The sequence below is a fragment of the Alligator mississippiensis genome, chromosome 3, assembly GCF_030867095.1.
Source record: "Alligator mississippiensis isolate rAllMis1 chromosome 3, rAllMis1, whole genome shotgun sequence".
Lineage (NCBI taxonomy): Eukaryota > Metazoa > Chordata > Crocodylia > Alligatoridae > Alligator > Alligator mississippiensis.
This window is the reverse complement of record NC_081826.1, coordinates 53,023,732-53,037,765: the sequence shown is the minus strand read 5'-3', so window position 1 is coordinate 53,037,765 and position 14,034 is coordinate 53,023,732. Positions and strand designations below refer to the sequence as shown.

The 14,034-nt window shown below is 43.3% G+C and overlaps 1 protein-coding gene across 2 annotated transcripts; it reads right to left on the bottom strand.

The window, feature by feature from the left end:
* Window positions 1-8,192: 8,192 nt before the first annotated feature.
* Window positions 8,193-13,431, bottom strand: LOC102561300 (myelin P2 protein). Of its 2 annotated transcripts, none has more exons than XM_006261851.3 (5): window positions 13,135-13,431; window positions 12,003-12,102; window positions 10,198-10,370; window positions 8,732-8,833; window positions 8,193-8,384 (listed from the first exon to the last, which is right to left on the bottom strand). In XM_006261851.3, the coding sequence occupies exons 2-5, from the start codon at window positions 12,073-12,075 to the stop codon at window positions 8,334-8,336; spliced, it is 399 nt and encodes a 132-aa protein (XP_006261913.1). In that variant the 5' UTR covers window positions 12,076-12,102; window positions 13,135-13,431; the 3' UTR covers window positions 8,193-8,333. The 2 variants fall into 2 exon arrangements, with proteins under 2 accessions (XP_006261913.1, XP_059579924.1); XM_059723941.1 differs by having other exon boundaries at window positions 13,006-13,426.
* Window positions 13,432-14,034: the final 603 nt, after the last annotated feature.

Below are 14,034 nucleotides of genomic sequence, written 5' to 3'. Positions count from 1 at the left end.
CATCAGCTGAAGGGAATTACACAGCAGTCACAGAGCTTAAGCTGACCCTCAAAACCTTTGTCACTGAGAATGTTGCACAAGACGGAAAAAGTATCCAATTATTTTGTTCTCGGAAGCCATGACGCTGCTTGAAGAGGAGGGGAAATTATTTTTTTTATTAAGCTCCATTTCTAATGTACTTGTCTTACATTAGTAATGTAAGTGATGTAACTTCACAACACTGTTTAAACCCTAGCAGTATACTTTAAGCTTGTCATTTTCAGACAATGTTACTATAAAAGCCACATTAGCTGATAAAGTGACATTGTGGCATATACTAGCACTTTACCAGGTGACATCTGAATATCGTAGAGGCATTCGTAAACTTTATTTTTCAGCAACCAAATATCAATGCAATCCAGTACAGCATATTGTCAGAGAAAGTGAAGCAGATGACAGTTCATGGAGATAAAGCATTTCTCACCTAGTTGTTTCAAATAATCTTCAAACTTGTTACTAGGAACAAGTTCCCAGCTTCCTAAAAAACAGTTGCACAACATGTACATATGCAATAACCCTCAGGCATGGGAAGGGACAACATCGCCCTCTTCCTTCTCTCACACTTTAAACAGAGGACAGGAGTGATTCAGCATAAAATACCTAACAGCTTGTTTTTAAAGATGCCTCAGATGTGTTATTTGGAAATTGCCAATGGAAAGAATTCTTGTCAAACTCTCCAATCCCCAGTGTTTTCTTGTATTTCTTCTAGTAACAAAGCAAAATTAAGGGCTTGCAGTAAACACAGTAACAGAGCACATGACCCAAACTTGGGCTTTGGTTCTGCAAATACAGATTAATAGAAAATAGGCTGGAAGAGATTTCAAGAGCTCAGCTATTCTTTTGTCTATTGTCTTTGCCCCTGCTCCAAGGCAGAATCAACTGTATCTATGTACATCACTTATAGCACCAAGGTATTCCCACTGGCTTTAATGGATTATTGCCATTTACAAAATGAGCAGCTGTATAAATGTTTGCAGAAGAAGGACCTTGGTTTTCACCTTAAACCAGAGGGGATAATTAGCAAAGGAATCAAGCTTCCAAAACAACAGCTGCATAAGTCTTACAAGGACAGAGTCAACCTAGATAAACCCTATAACATATGTATAATTTAAAGAGTAGTTTATTATATACCTAACATCTCCATGATGCCATCTATACAATATTAAGATATTTTTTAAAGCCAAACAAACTTTGCATTCTGCATGTCAACAGCTAAGGCAACACAGCTGGAAGACAAACCAGGAACTGGGATTTTCCCAGTCTTTGAGTTATTTATAAGGGATTAGTATTTACAGGTGGAATGATAAATTGAGACAGTTCTCACACAAGGCTGAAACAGAGTATGAATGTCAGAGCAGCACTCTTCTGCAAGATAGAAAAATGTTTGAAAAAAAGTGGATAGAATAATGTTTGAGAAAAAGTGGAAGCAAATGATCACTTCCCTCCCCAATTTGTGAACTTTCTGCTTAGCTGAAGGAGCTGGGATGTTTGGGCAGCCAGGTCTAGGACTAGTAGTTGTTTACATAGTTTAGGGGAAGGTCAGAACACACTGCCATCTGAAACAATCAGGGCCTGCAAGACACATGGGGTAGGTTCTTTTTGACTCTACACAGACCAACATGTCTCTTTAAAACGCTTTTCCACTACTTTGAGTAAGCTGATTTCTTTTTCTTACTATGTTCCTCTACTGAACGATAAAAAACATACTTGATTTTAGATGGGAGCTAATTTTGGCATTAATAACATGTATTAATGAACCTTACAAAGTACAGTCAGCTGCATAGGTCTTAGCTATAGGTTAAAAGAAATTAAAATGAAAGAGAGAGGAATGCCTATACATCACATGATCAGGGTCAGGGGTGACGTATAGGGCGTTCACATGGGTGCATGTGCACCCCCTGACTGTGGCTGCAGGTGGTTGCCGCTCGCTACCCCCCTCTCCTCACCACCGACACTGCCGGTGGCATATGCAGGCAGTCAGCAATCGCTGCTGGCTGCTGCCAACGCTACCTGTGGTGACTGTGGGTGGTTGCTGACCCCTGGTCGGTGCTCACCACCCCCATCCCTCCGTGCTGCCGACAGCACTGGCAATGTCTGTGGGAGCTCCTGCTTACTGCTGCCGTACTCCCGCTGCTACCACTGCACTCCCACCACCGCCGTGGCCCCCTAGCCATCGGGGGCATGAGTCATTCATGATCAGGTTATCTTTAAAAGGAAGCTTTTGGGCCTTTGTATTTTAGGAGATCCTTGTATTGTGAGAGAGAGATACATACTGCCACAGTGTGAGTAGTAATTTGGTTTCCTTGTGGGGGCTGTCTAACCTTTAATATTGTCCCCTTAGTACCGCCTTCTAGTCCTCTTTAATGTATGTAGAGGACCAGGACTCTACTATCACTTCATACCCCTCATCTTTCTTTATAATGAACATAATTACATTACAACTCATTCTAAGTAATTAACAATTAACTATAACTCCTACGTCTAATTATATTGCTAAACCAACATGATATATACATATAGAACTATACACTAAAGTCTAAAGGTCAAGTCTCTTGAGGAGGTCTGCTCATTCTTCCTGACCATGTTCTAACTTGTGTACAGCTGGCCTGTGATGCAGCTTTTCAGCAGACTCCCTTGAGGAGGGGATTCTTTTTCATTTTCTGACCCTGTCCCTGACTTCCTTTGTTGACATGGAAGAAGCTGAAGATGAACTCTGTTTCTCCAGAGAAGGGCTTTCAGAGTCTCCACTAAGTAGGATCTAAGAGTATGCATCATATTTTGAACAACTCCAGGTATGTGGGAGCTTTTGAGTGAAACTCTGTCCCCTGGCCAGCAGCTCCAATAATGCTTTTGCTCTATGCCTAGAACTTAAGATTTTTTGCTGGTGAAATTTTATTGCAGAATCTTGTTTATTAAATTTCTTCAGGTTGGGGCATCTATGTTGAGGAAGCTATGGGACATCTATGTTGGGGAAGCTATGGGGCTTCCATAGCTGCACTGGGATTTCAGCAGGTCTCATCCCTGCTGCAATGCACACAGACTTTGCCAATTTGGGGACTCCTATCTTTCCACTTACTGAGGGGATTCAGGCTCACTTGTAGTAGAGTGAGGGAAAGACATGTGCAGCCATAGCAGGGGTTGTAATCTGATTTCCCTTGCAGTGGCTGTCTGATATTTATTGTTGAACCCCTTGTAGTCCTATCTAGTATGGATGGAGGACCAGGATTCTATGATCACTCCACAAGTCTGATCCTATAGTGAGAGTGGCTTTTGTACTTAAATAGTAGACTCAGCTAGTTTATGTAATTTATGAGTTATTTGTAAGTATCTGAAATTATTTCTAGTGCAAACTCTGAGAATGATGTGAAATAACTGTGTAAGAAAAGTACTGTTATCCACGTAGGAAATTCCTGTTTCTCTTAGGCTAGAGACATAAGTTACACACAAACCGATTTAAGTGATCAGGAACTGGTTTAAACCTGTAACAGAATGGAAGTTCAGTGCACATAAATTAGTTTCAAAATGGCTGAAACTAGTTTAAGATAAACCTGGTTGAATATAGTATCAGACTTAACTGATTTAGGTCAAACTGGTTTATGGAATTTCTGTCCCAGACTCCTTCCTGGTTCAAATTAAATCATAGTCCCCAACATCCCAGCATTTTGCTGGGATGGGTTGTTCTGTCTGCTCCAGAGAACAGGGCTGGTCCCAGCCCTCCGCTTCATAGCTAAAGCAGTGAGGGCTGGCTCACTGCCCCTCCCTCTCCCGCCCCCCCCCTACAACCCCCTGCTGGGGTCTGGGGCCATGGAGGGGAGTTAAACTTACTTTCCCCTGAGTATGGAGTTGCCCTGCCCTCCTTACTTAGTGCTGGCTGCAACTGTGAACTACAAATCTCAGAGGTTCAAATCAGCAGATCCTGCCGATCTCCACCCCAGAGTGCTGAGGGAATTAGCAGAGGTCATTGTGGGATCCCCAGCATGGCTTCACGAGCACTCATGGTGCTCTGGAAAGGTGCCGGAGGACTGGAAAAGGGCCAGTGCAGTCCCCATTTTCAAAAAAGGGAGGAAGGAGGACCCAGGTAACTATAAGCCCGTTAGTCTTACCTCAGTCCTGGGGAAGGTCTTTGAGAAAATTATCCAGGAGCACATCTGCGAGGGACCAGCAGGGGAGATCATGCTTAGGGGCAACCAACATGGGTTCATTCAAGGCAGGTCCTGTCAGACCAACCTGGTGGCCTTCTACGACCAGGTCACAAAGTCGTTGGATGCAGGTGTCATGGTGGACGTAGTCTTTCTGGACTTTAGGAGGGCCTTCGACACTGTCTCTCACCACATTCTCATTAAGAAATTAAGTGACTGTGGCGTCAATGCCTACACAGTCAAATGGGTTGCAAATTGGCTGGAGGGCCATACCCAGAGAGTGGTGGTGGATGGGTCTCTTTCGACCAGGAGGGATGCGGACAATGGGGTTCCCCAGGGCTTGGTCCTCGGGCCTGCACTGTTCAACATCTTCATCAGTGACTTGGACGAGGGGGTGAAAAGCACCTTGTTCAAATTCGCAGATGACACTAAAATGTGGGGAGAAGTGGGCATGCTGGAGGAGAGGGACAGTCTGCAACTAGATCTAGACAGGTTACAGGGGTGGGTGGATGAGAACAGGATGGGATTCAATACTGACAAGTGCAAGGTACTGCACCTGGGGAGGAAGAACCAGCAGCATACCTACAGGCTGGGGAACTCCCTTCTAGTCAGCAGAGGCAGAAAAGGATCTTGGTGTCATTATTGACTCCAAAATGAACATGGGCCGCCAATGTGGGGATGCAGTCAGGAAGGCTAACCTCACCTTGTCATGCATCCACAGATGCATCATGAGCAGGTCCAAGGTGGAGATCCTACCCCTCTATGTGACACTGGTCAGGCTGCAGTTGGATTACTGCGTCCAGTTCTGGGTGCCGCACTTCAGGAGGGATGTGGCCAGCACCGAGAGGGTCCAGAGGAGGGCCACTTGCATGATCAAAAGGCAGCAAGGCAGGCTTACGAGCGGAGGCCATGGGACCAGAACCTGTTCAGCCTACACAAGAGAAGGTTGAGAGGGGATCTCGTGGCCATCTACAAACTGGCCAAGGGGAACCAGCAGGCTACGGGAGAGTCTCTGTTCCCCCGAGCACTACTGGGAGTAACGAGGAATAACGGCCATAAGTTGACTGAGAGTAGGTTCAGGCTAGATATCAGGAGGCACTACTTCACAGTCAGGGAGGCTAGGAGCTGGAACCAACTTCCAAGGGAAGTGGTGCTCACTCCTACCTTGGGGGTCTTCAAAAGGAGACTAGATAATCACCTAGCTGGGGTTGCTTGACCCCAGCGTTCTTTCCTGCCCATGGCAGGGGGTAGGACTTGCTGATCTGCTTAGGTCCCTTCCGACTCCACCTACTATGAAACTATGAAGCAGGAACCGGAAGTGATGAGCAACCCTGCAGAGTCCTGCTGCTCTGATTCTGGACTGCAAATCCCAGAGACCTCAGGGGCAGCAGGAAGAGGAAATGAACACACAGGCCATGCTGGCTACATGCCAGAGACCAATGCTGTAGGTCCCCCTGGTTTCTGGCTTGAGCCACCTCAGGCATGTGGCTGCATTTCCTGAATCAAAAATGAATATCTGTTCATTTGCTTATTAGTTCAATCTTTGCAGCTTTGACTAATCTGCCTTGCAGGTTTTGACTGTCTGTACTTAGCCTTAAAGTTGAAATCCTGAGAATATAATTAGTTTCTTCCTCCAATCCTTCCACTCTCACCCCTCTTATTTATGAAAGTTTCTGTGTGGCCTATTAATAGCTAGTTGATATTTGGGGTGAACAATGCAGTTCCTAACTCTTGTTTCTTCAAATCCTAACATTATTTATTTTCTAGTTAATAAATGGGGCTTGGGAAAAAAGTAGAGACCTCTGTATATTAACTGTTAATCCTCTGATAAGTACTTTTGATCATGAGTACCATGATGCCTTTGTGGAGTTAATTGGAAATCTATAGGATAATTTTAATTTTTAATCAGTAAAAGTTACAAGGTCTATTAGGAAAATATCTGGTTCTTTTCCATCACACTTTTCATATCAGCCATGTTACTCTTTCTTAGGAAATCTTGGATCAGGAGTTTAAACTCAAAAACTGGGTTGTACAGCTAGCTATACTTTAGGACATGCTAACATATGAAAACTTACTGACTCTAATTTCAAAGTGGCTATGAAAAAAATGGTAGCTTTTTCCAATGCGCTGATTTCTGTAGAGTCTGCTCATCTCAGTGATATCTTTTATACTCCTATTAGGACTGCAGAGCCTACATAGTCAACTGTGATACAGCTTCTAGCATGTCACTAGGACCATTTACCAGACTTACATCAACTATTTCCTTCCTGGATGTGTATGCAAAAGTCTGAACTGTATCTCTGTTTTAAGGAGTGGACTTTACTGATAGGAAACTGGGCAGCCTAGCCAAGCCCCATATGATTAGTAGTGCCAATGGGGATATAATGATCATCAGCTTAGAAAGCACTTCTAAAAGCAGTGCACCAGTGCATCTGGAATCTGTTGAATTTTAGCTACTTTTTAACAGCAAATGATATAAACCTGGAGCACTAAAAGACATAAGGGAAGGTACAGTTCTGTATTAGCAGCTCCTTGCTAATTTCTTTTACCTACTTCTAAAGTCAAAAAGAATCTGTAGCTACCTATGGGTATTTGTAGATAACACAGGGGTTTAATTCTCCCTAAATTGAAGCATTGTTTTTAAAAAAATAAAGCTTCAATTTCGTGCAAAGTAAACCCCCACCTCGTGTACATCCATGTCCTTACCTGCCTCTCTGGTGGTGGGGAGGGGAGAGCGAACTGCTGGCGGGCCGAGCGGTCCCTGACCTGCTGGGGGGTGCTTCCCTCCACAGCAGTGGCAACCCCCTAGGTAGCACCCACCCTCAGGCACCCGGAGCGGGTGGTTCAGGGGGCACCGCAGCTGCAGAGGGAAGCACCAGGCCCCTGCAGAGCTCAGGCAGGCAGGCAGGCAGGCTCCAAGGATGAAAAAAAAAAGATAAGGCTTGCCACTTTTTCTTTTCCTTCAGTGCAGCCTGCCTCCCTGGGCTGCTGCTGGGCTGCTTGCTGGGGCTGTCTGCACAGCCCCTGAGCCACACACAACCTGGTGCTTCCCTCCATGGCTGTAAGGTAGCAAAATACAGCTACTCAGAGGTGTTTTAGTTTGCTGCGCCCCAAAGTCATTTAAGGTGCATTACATCACCAAATTTGCCACAGCGGCTGGAATTAATGCGCACTACACCGCCGAATTTGCAAACTCATGCAAACAGCAATGCCATTAAAACAGTGCTAAAGGGCATTAACCCACTTTAATGTGTTGTCTACAAATGCCGTAAGTCAGCTTTTATGGCTTCTTGTTGCACTGTGGCTACCTGCAGTTTTAAACTTCTTTTTTATCATTCAGCTGGCTCAGCTATTATTGAGTGTCCAGGGCTAAATACAGACAGTCGAAATGCCCAAGGCTGAATTGATTCAATTGTTGCAGGTTAGTCTAAGCTGCATAGATTGAATTGATAAGCAAGTGAACAGACATTCACTTTTGACTCCAGAAATGCAGCCACATGCCTGCTGTGGTCCAGGCCAGAAGCAGGGAGGTGCTAGAGTATGCCTCCCTGCCTGGCTGGAGCAGACAGCTTAGGCCAAGGCTAGCTGCCCACCCTATAAGTGTGGGGGAGGGAGGGTGCTCAGGTGAGGTGCAAAGCATCTTGAGATGCTGGGAGACTGTGAGTTAACTGGAATCTGGAGGGGATCTGGGACAGAGCTCAATAAACTGATTTAACTTAAATCAGTTAAATCTGATACTGCATCCATCCAGATTTATCTTAAATTGGTTTCAGCCATTTAGAAAGTGGTTTATGTGCACTGAACTTCTGTTGTTTTACAAATTTGAACTGGTTTAGCCTCCTCAAGCACTGCACAATGAATCTGAACTATCTAGTAGCTGCAAAATACCTGGACAAATATTCTAAGGCAGCCAACAAGCTTTTTAACTAGCTGATGAAAAAAAGGCACGGTGTCAAGTACCGAACCTCTGTTAGGATCAGATTTGTCCAAGGCAGCTTCTCCATATGAGACAAATTCACTGATAGATTATTTTTACATTTTTTGAGAAAACCCAACCACTTACAAGTCTGTCTGCATTTGGATGCTTTTTATTAAGTACATATAATAGTTAAACATATTGTGGGTGCCAGTCTAGTAGGCTGTGAAAGAATTTCCTCACACTTTTTCATAGATCCTAGTGCAAGTGACATCATTCATGGTACATTCCTAAAAGACAGAAGAGGCATTCCTTGATGAAGCTTGCACAATAATAAAAAATAAAAATGATTTGCCTAAAGTCACATAGGAAACTGGTGGCAAAGCAAAGTCTTGAAACCAGTTCTGCCAGGTCTTGTTTCTATCCCAACCAATGGCCCATTCTCACCTGGATCTTCCCAGTTCAATAATATGAATTTAATTCTAATTTCTTTTCCTTCTTCCCTGACAGCAAATCATATTTTTAACATATGCCACAATTTCTGAGGGGATGGAATGTATAATTAAAGTATGACTGGCTAGCTGATCTCAGCTGGTCTTTGCATTATTCCATGGGCATAAAACAAGAATGAACTCACCACCACCATTTTCCCTTCCACCACTTTCCTTTTTATTGTAGTCTCTTTGCCATCCCAATTCTGGACCTGATTTAATGAACCATCTTCTAAGGTCACAATGCTCTGAAGAAACACAAAGTAACTAAATGTGGGTGTTGTGCCCAGAAAAAATTATAGTTTTTACTGCAGCAGCTCCCAGATGGGAGTCCAGGTAGGATTACTATTCATTCTAGAGTCTGAACAAGCACACAGAGCCCTCGTCTTGAAGAATATGTAGTCCTTTGGATTAAAGAAGTGATTTATTCTGCAGTCAGAAAATACCACCTTCTATTTTGGGGTATCTTGCTACTACTACTCATCACTTTAGTCTCTGAGTACTTTTTACATAAGATAAAAGGCAATAGTAGCAGTAGGCCCAGTCATATTCAGCATCTTCAGTGATGATCTGGGAGCAAATATAGAATCACTGCTAGTGATGGAATGGTTGGTGCAATGGCAAATCATTATGCAAAGTTTGGTACAACAGCTAATATAAGGACAGGGTAGTCCTATGCAGTAATCATAGTCACTTGGTTTTGAGAGACTCCAGAACAGATAATTGTGCCAGGGAAAAACTGTTGAGCATGCACTTATAGTGCAATGAAAAAAGGGCAAATATAATCCTATAATCGGAGAGTAATGAATATGAGTCAAGAGCTGATTTGACCTCTGTATACAATACTGGGTGACTGGTAAAGGAATACTATATCCAGTTCTGGTGTCCGCATTTTTAAAAGGCACTTAAAATACTGAAGAAGGTGCAGAGCTAACAAATGTGATTTGCTGACTGGAAAGCATGCTTAAAAATGTTAAGAGTTCAGTCAGTATCAGTATGAAGACTGATGAATGCCTTGATTACAGTATAGTTATTCTGTTTCATTGGGAGAATATACTAAATATATGTAGCTCTTAGCAGAAGAAGTGAAAGCAAGAAACAATGGCTCATGGCTGCAAGTAGAAGTCAGAAAAATTCAAGTTAAAAATAAGTCACAAACTGAACCAACGGAACTGATGGTCAAGGGCAGTTTTAGATTCTCTAGTTCTTGAGGGTTTTGATATTTCAAGACTGGATGCTTTTTTGGATAAGGTGATGCAGCCAAACACAAATCATTGTCCTCAACATGGCGGTAACTTGTGCAGAAGTTAAAGGCCTGTGAAAAACAGGAGATCAGACTAAATGATTGCATGGTCCCTTCTGCCTTAGACTCTGTAATAGCTTATGAAAAATACTATTAGCAGACTTTATAAAATCTCTGGCCCTTCTCCATCCTCAGAGTATAAAAAGTCTATTTCAACTGCATCAAGCTTTCCAGATCTGAATGAATTTCAGAAATGTTCTCCCTGGTAGCTAGCACATTTGCTAGTTCCATGTTAAAATCCCCGGTTCCATAATTCCATAACCTTTTGCAGAGATTTGGAGCACTCTGACTAAAAGCTTTAATCCTCACCTTGGTTTTCCGGTCATCTGGTGTGGTTTCATCAAACTCCTCACCAAGCTTGAAGGAAATCTCATTATTTTTAAAAGCACTCTTGGTTTTGATGGTTATTACATCTCTTGCAGCACTGATTGTCATGCTGGGCTTGGCCAGCCTACCCAATTTCCTGGTGGCTAAGCCCACTCCTATAAAAACAGAATTTAAAACTAATCATTGGAACACACCTCTTCCCCTCCACCCCTACCCTTCCACCCAAAAAAACCCAAAAAACAAGCAGAGACAGCAACAGTCCAAAAACAGTCCAAAACAATGGATTGTGATGTCTTGGAAAATAGAAAAGCAGCATTGATGGACACTTTACTATATATATATATATGCTTTCAAAGCTCTTAGAATGTATCATTTTCCTGCTGGGTGCCAGGCTGAATATACTGCCCCTTGAAACCCAATGGCCTACTGAGATCATTTAACAAACATTACAAGATTTTAGGCTTTTTTCAAGACTAGAAGATTTTGTAGTCATAGCTAAACCAACAGAGGATCAGTCCCTACAGCTGTAGCAGAAAGTCCCCTTTTCCTCTTTCCTGCATTTGCTCTCCCCTCTTTGGATATGTTTCTCTTTTTCTACCTTTTCTTCCTTCCTCTCTCTTTCACTTTAAGATAAGGAATTGTGTTTTAAAATTTGTATGTGTGCATTTTGTATCTCCCCTTGTAGTTTGGTATTTTTATCTATTTGTGTGCCATGGCATTTGTAGCTTATATTTTATACTCCTCACCTTTCAACTTTCAATTGAATGTATTTAGTTTCATAAGTAAGTTATACATTGTAACAATGTTAGCAAGGACTGGAATCAAACTGCCCTTCCTTGTATCAGGCTGGCCCCTGGAGTGAATCAGTGATTGAATGTGTAACACTGTAGCAGCGGGCAGCAATTAACACCTGGAAAGCTGCAGATCAGCCAACGGAAGAACTCAATAGAAGACAATGTAACAACCAGGAAATCTCTAAATGTCACTGATCAAGGGCTAGAAGCCCTGGCCTGAGTTAATCAAAGCCAGGGACCAACTTTTGGGCTGAATATCTCCAGATCGGCCGCTCCCAGAGCCCTATTCAAAATTCATTAACGGACTCCCAAACCTGCACATTTGTGTGGATGACCCCTGGGGCTGACAGATGCCGTCCAGTAGCCACCAAGGGGGCGGAAGTCCCACGAGGGTCAATGACCCCTGGATTGGGCAAACCTGAAAACTGGGGAGTCACCAAAGTCTGCCAAGGACAGATAAAAGGCAGTGAAAAGTGACCCTCAGTGGCGCCTTCTTGATCTCCATCTTGACCAGACCTGTCCAGCCAGAAGGACCAGCCAGCGACCCCCTTCTGGAAGATAACATCACACTGAAAGAAGCCTCAACGACAGACTCCAGCGCTTGTAGGATAGGTATACCTGACTCTGTAGCCTGCTACTATGTGTGTGTATGTGTGTGCATGTGTGCATGTGTGTGTGTGTGGGGACCAGCCCCAAGGTTTATGATTACAGTGTTTCAATCCGCCTAATAAACTAGAATTTTAAGGATCCCGAGTTGGACATTTGTAGCCAACACAGCATCATTTTGAGCACTCTGTGCTCTACTGTTGAATGTCTTGAACAAAGAGGAGTTCTATCAGATTTTGTATTCAGACATTGGTCACATCTCTGCATGTGAGAAAAAAGACAGGTCCCTCTCCCCGCTGTTTCTATTAAAACATTGGTTTCAGTTAAGGAGAGAGAGGACATTTAAGTTTAAAAGGAAAAAGATTAAAAGCACATAACAATTCTCACCTAATTCTTTCATATATTCATCAAAATTTTCACAAGAGGTTGATTTCCAAGTTCCCAAGAGACGATCAACCATTTTTTCTGAGTCAGTGGATTGTTACCTCTGAAAGGGAAAATAAACTGGTTGAAAACCCAAAGAAATCAGTGGGAAGCTTCAAATGATTTCAGAAAGCTAGGAATTAACTCCTAAGTATGTTGTGTGTCACACAGAAAGTTGCATCTTTTTTAACATACCTGAATATGTGCTACCCAGGCAGGATTGACAGAGAAAGGTGTCTTCAAAAAAAACCCTAGATACATCGGGCTGGATTCTACTTTCCTTGTTATCAGGGTTGAATGTGTAAGAGCAGTCCCAGGACTGTTTTAACCTACACAGTCTGGAAGAGGTATCTTAACAGGTCCAGGGAGTTAGAGAAATATTGAGTGAAGAAGCCTTAGATAGGAAGGAAATGTGATTTGGAAAAGGGAATATCTTAGGTATTTGGCATTTTAGATGTGGTGCATTAGGCTTAAAGTTTGAGAACTGCTGATGTAGAAGAGAGGGGCAAGGGTCAAAGTAAGAGGTAGGAGAGAAAAGAGGCTGTGGTCTTGAGAAACTGAGTTCATACAGATGATTCAGGAAGAAATATCTGAAGGGCACAGGCAGAGGGAAGAGTTGACAGAGGCGTAAACATCAAGGGTAGAGAGAGGTACAGATAGTATTCAAAGCTCCAAAAACACATGAGGTATTTAAGGGATACACTGAAGATGGGGAAGAGGAAAGGTCCCTGTGAGGCACTTGCAGAGCGAGAAAGGAAGGACATGGAGCCCCCAGGGGTGACACTGAATGAACCATCTGAGAGGTCAGAGGAAAGCCAAGCAAATACATAGCCACAAAAGCCCCGGGAGGAGGCAGTTAGGAGTTATCCATTCTGTTTCTGGTGTCTCCACACACTGCACAGCTATAGCTTCACATGATCCTGGGAGATACGGCTGGAAACACTTAAAATAAAATGATGGGACCTGCCTGTGGCTGAACCAGTGTTCTTTGATTCAGGGGTCTGAGCAAGTTTCTTTTTCCTTGCAGCCTCCAATGGACAGGACCAACAAAACCTGTCTACCGCAACCGCGACCAAGAGGTAGGCTCACATCCCACCTGCAAATGGCAGTTGGCACTCGTAACTGTCAGCCTGGCCAAGTCAGAGGGAGGGTTCAGCGGGACTGGCAAGCAGTCGGTGTTTTCAGCCAATCACCACCTTCTAGGTCATAGTGCTGCTTGTCTGCAGACTAGGCCTGGCTGCTGAGCAGGGGAGTGGTGCAGGTGTAAGGATGCAATTCCCGGAGAGAAACAAGCTGAAAAAAAATGTCACATACAGTTACCTCTTGTAACACCTCAGATTATTTACTATATACTAAATCCTTCCTCAGTGTCAAAAAGAAGAGTTTCTTCCTGTTATTCGTATATGACCACTTTTCAAACAGTTTTGTCTTACTCTGTCTCTAGGCCACCTGACAAAGTATATAATACCACAGTATCTGACACTCTCACTGAACCTCCAATGTACAGTACAGCCAAACAAACCTAGATGGGAAGCAAGGACTTTCATTAGAAGTGCATGTCTGGGCTAGAATGGCTGAATTTTAAATTGTGCCAAAGACTTTCCTGTTTTTAACATGTTTCATGTGTAGTGGTGGCATGCCAAAGACATTCAGGGATTTCTTATTGCTCCCCAGCTTTGCTGCCACTAAAACACAACCACGTTCCTCAACATGTTATATTTGAAAGCTGCAGTGCTGATTATAATTACGCAGGCAGCTACTATTACAGTGCTATTTTCTTGGGAAGTACATTGAAGTTTCATTCTACCATGAAATTGGCCAGTAGTGTAGCATTTTGAGTTCGCTGGAGCTATATCAACTACAAATCTGGACCACCATCCTTGAGATGTACAGATGTGCTCTATTTTGGCCTGGGGAGGTATGTTGGATGGATGATCCTATTTAGTAAACAATCTGCAATACCAATACACCACTAAGCTTATGTGCGACACTGGTA

Coding starts and splice junctions, on each gene's coding strand:
- LOC102561300 (XM_006261851.3), bottom strand. CDS start 12,075: ATGGTTGATCGTCTCTTGGGAACTTGGAAATCAACCTCTTGTGAAAAT. Junction 8,834..10,197: donor CAGATGACCGGAAAACCAAG/GTGAGGATTAAA, acceptor GTGTTTCTTCAG/AGCATTGTGACCTTAGAAGA. Junction 8,385..8,731: donor TGGAAGGGAAAATGGTGGTG/GTGAGTTCATTC, acceptor TCTGTCTTTTAG/GAATGTACCATGAATGATGT.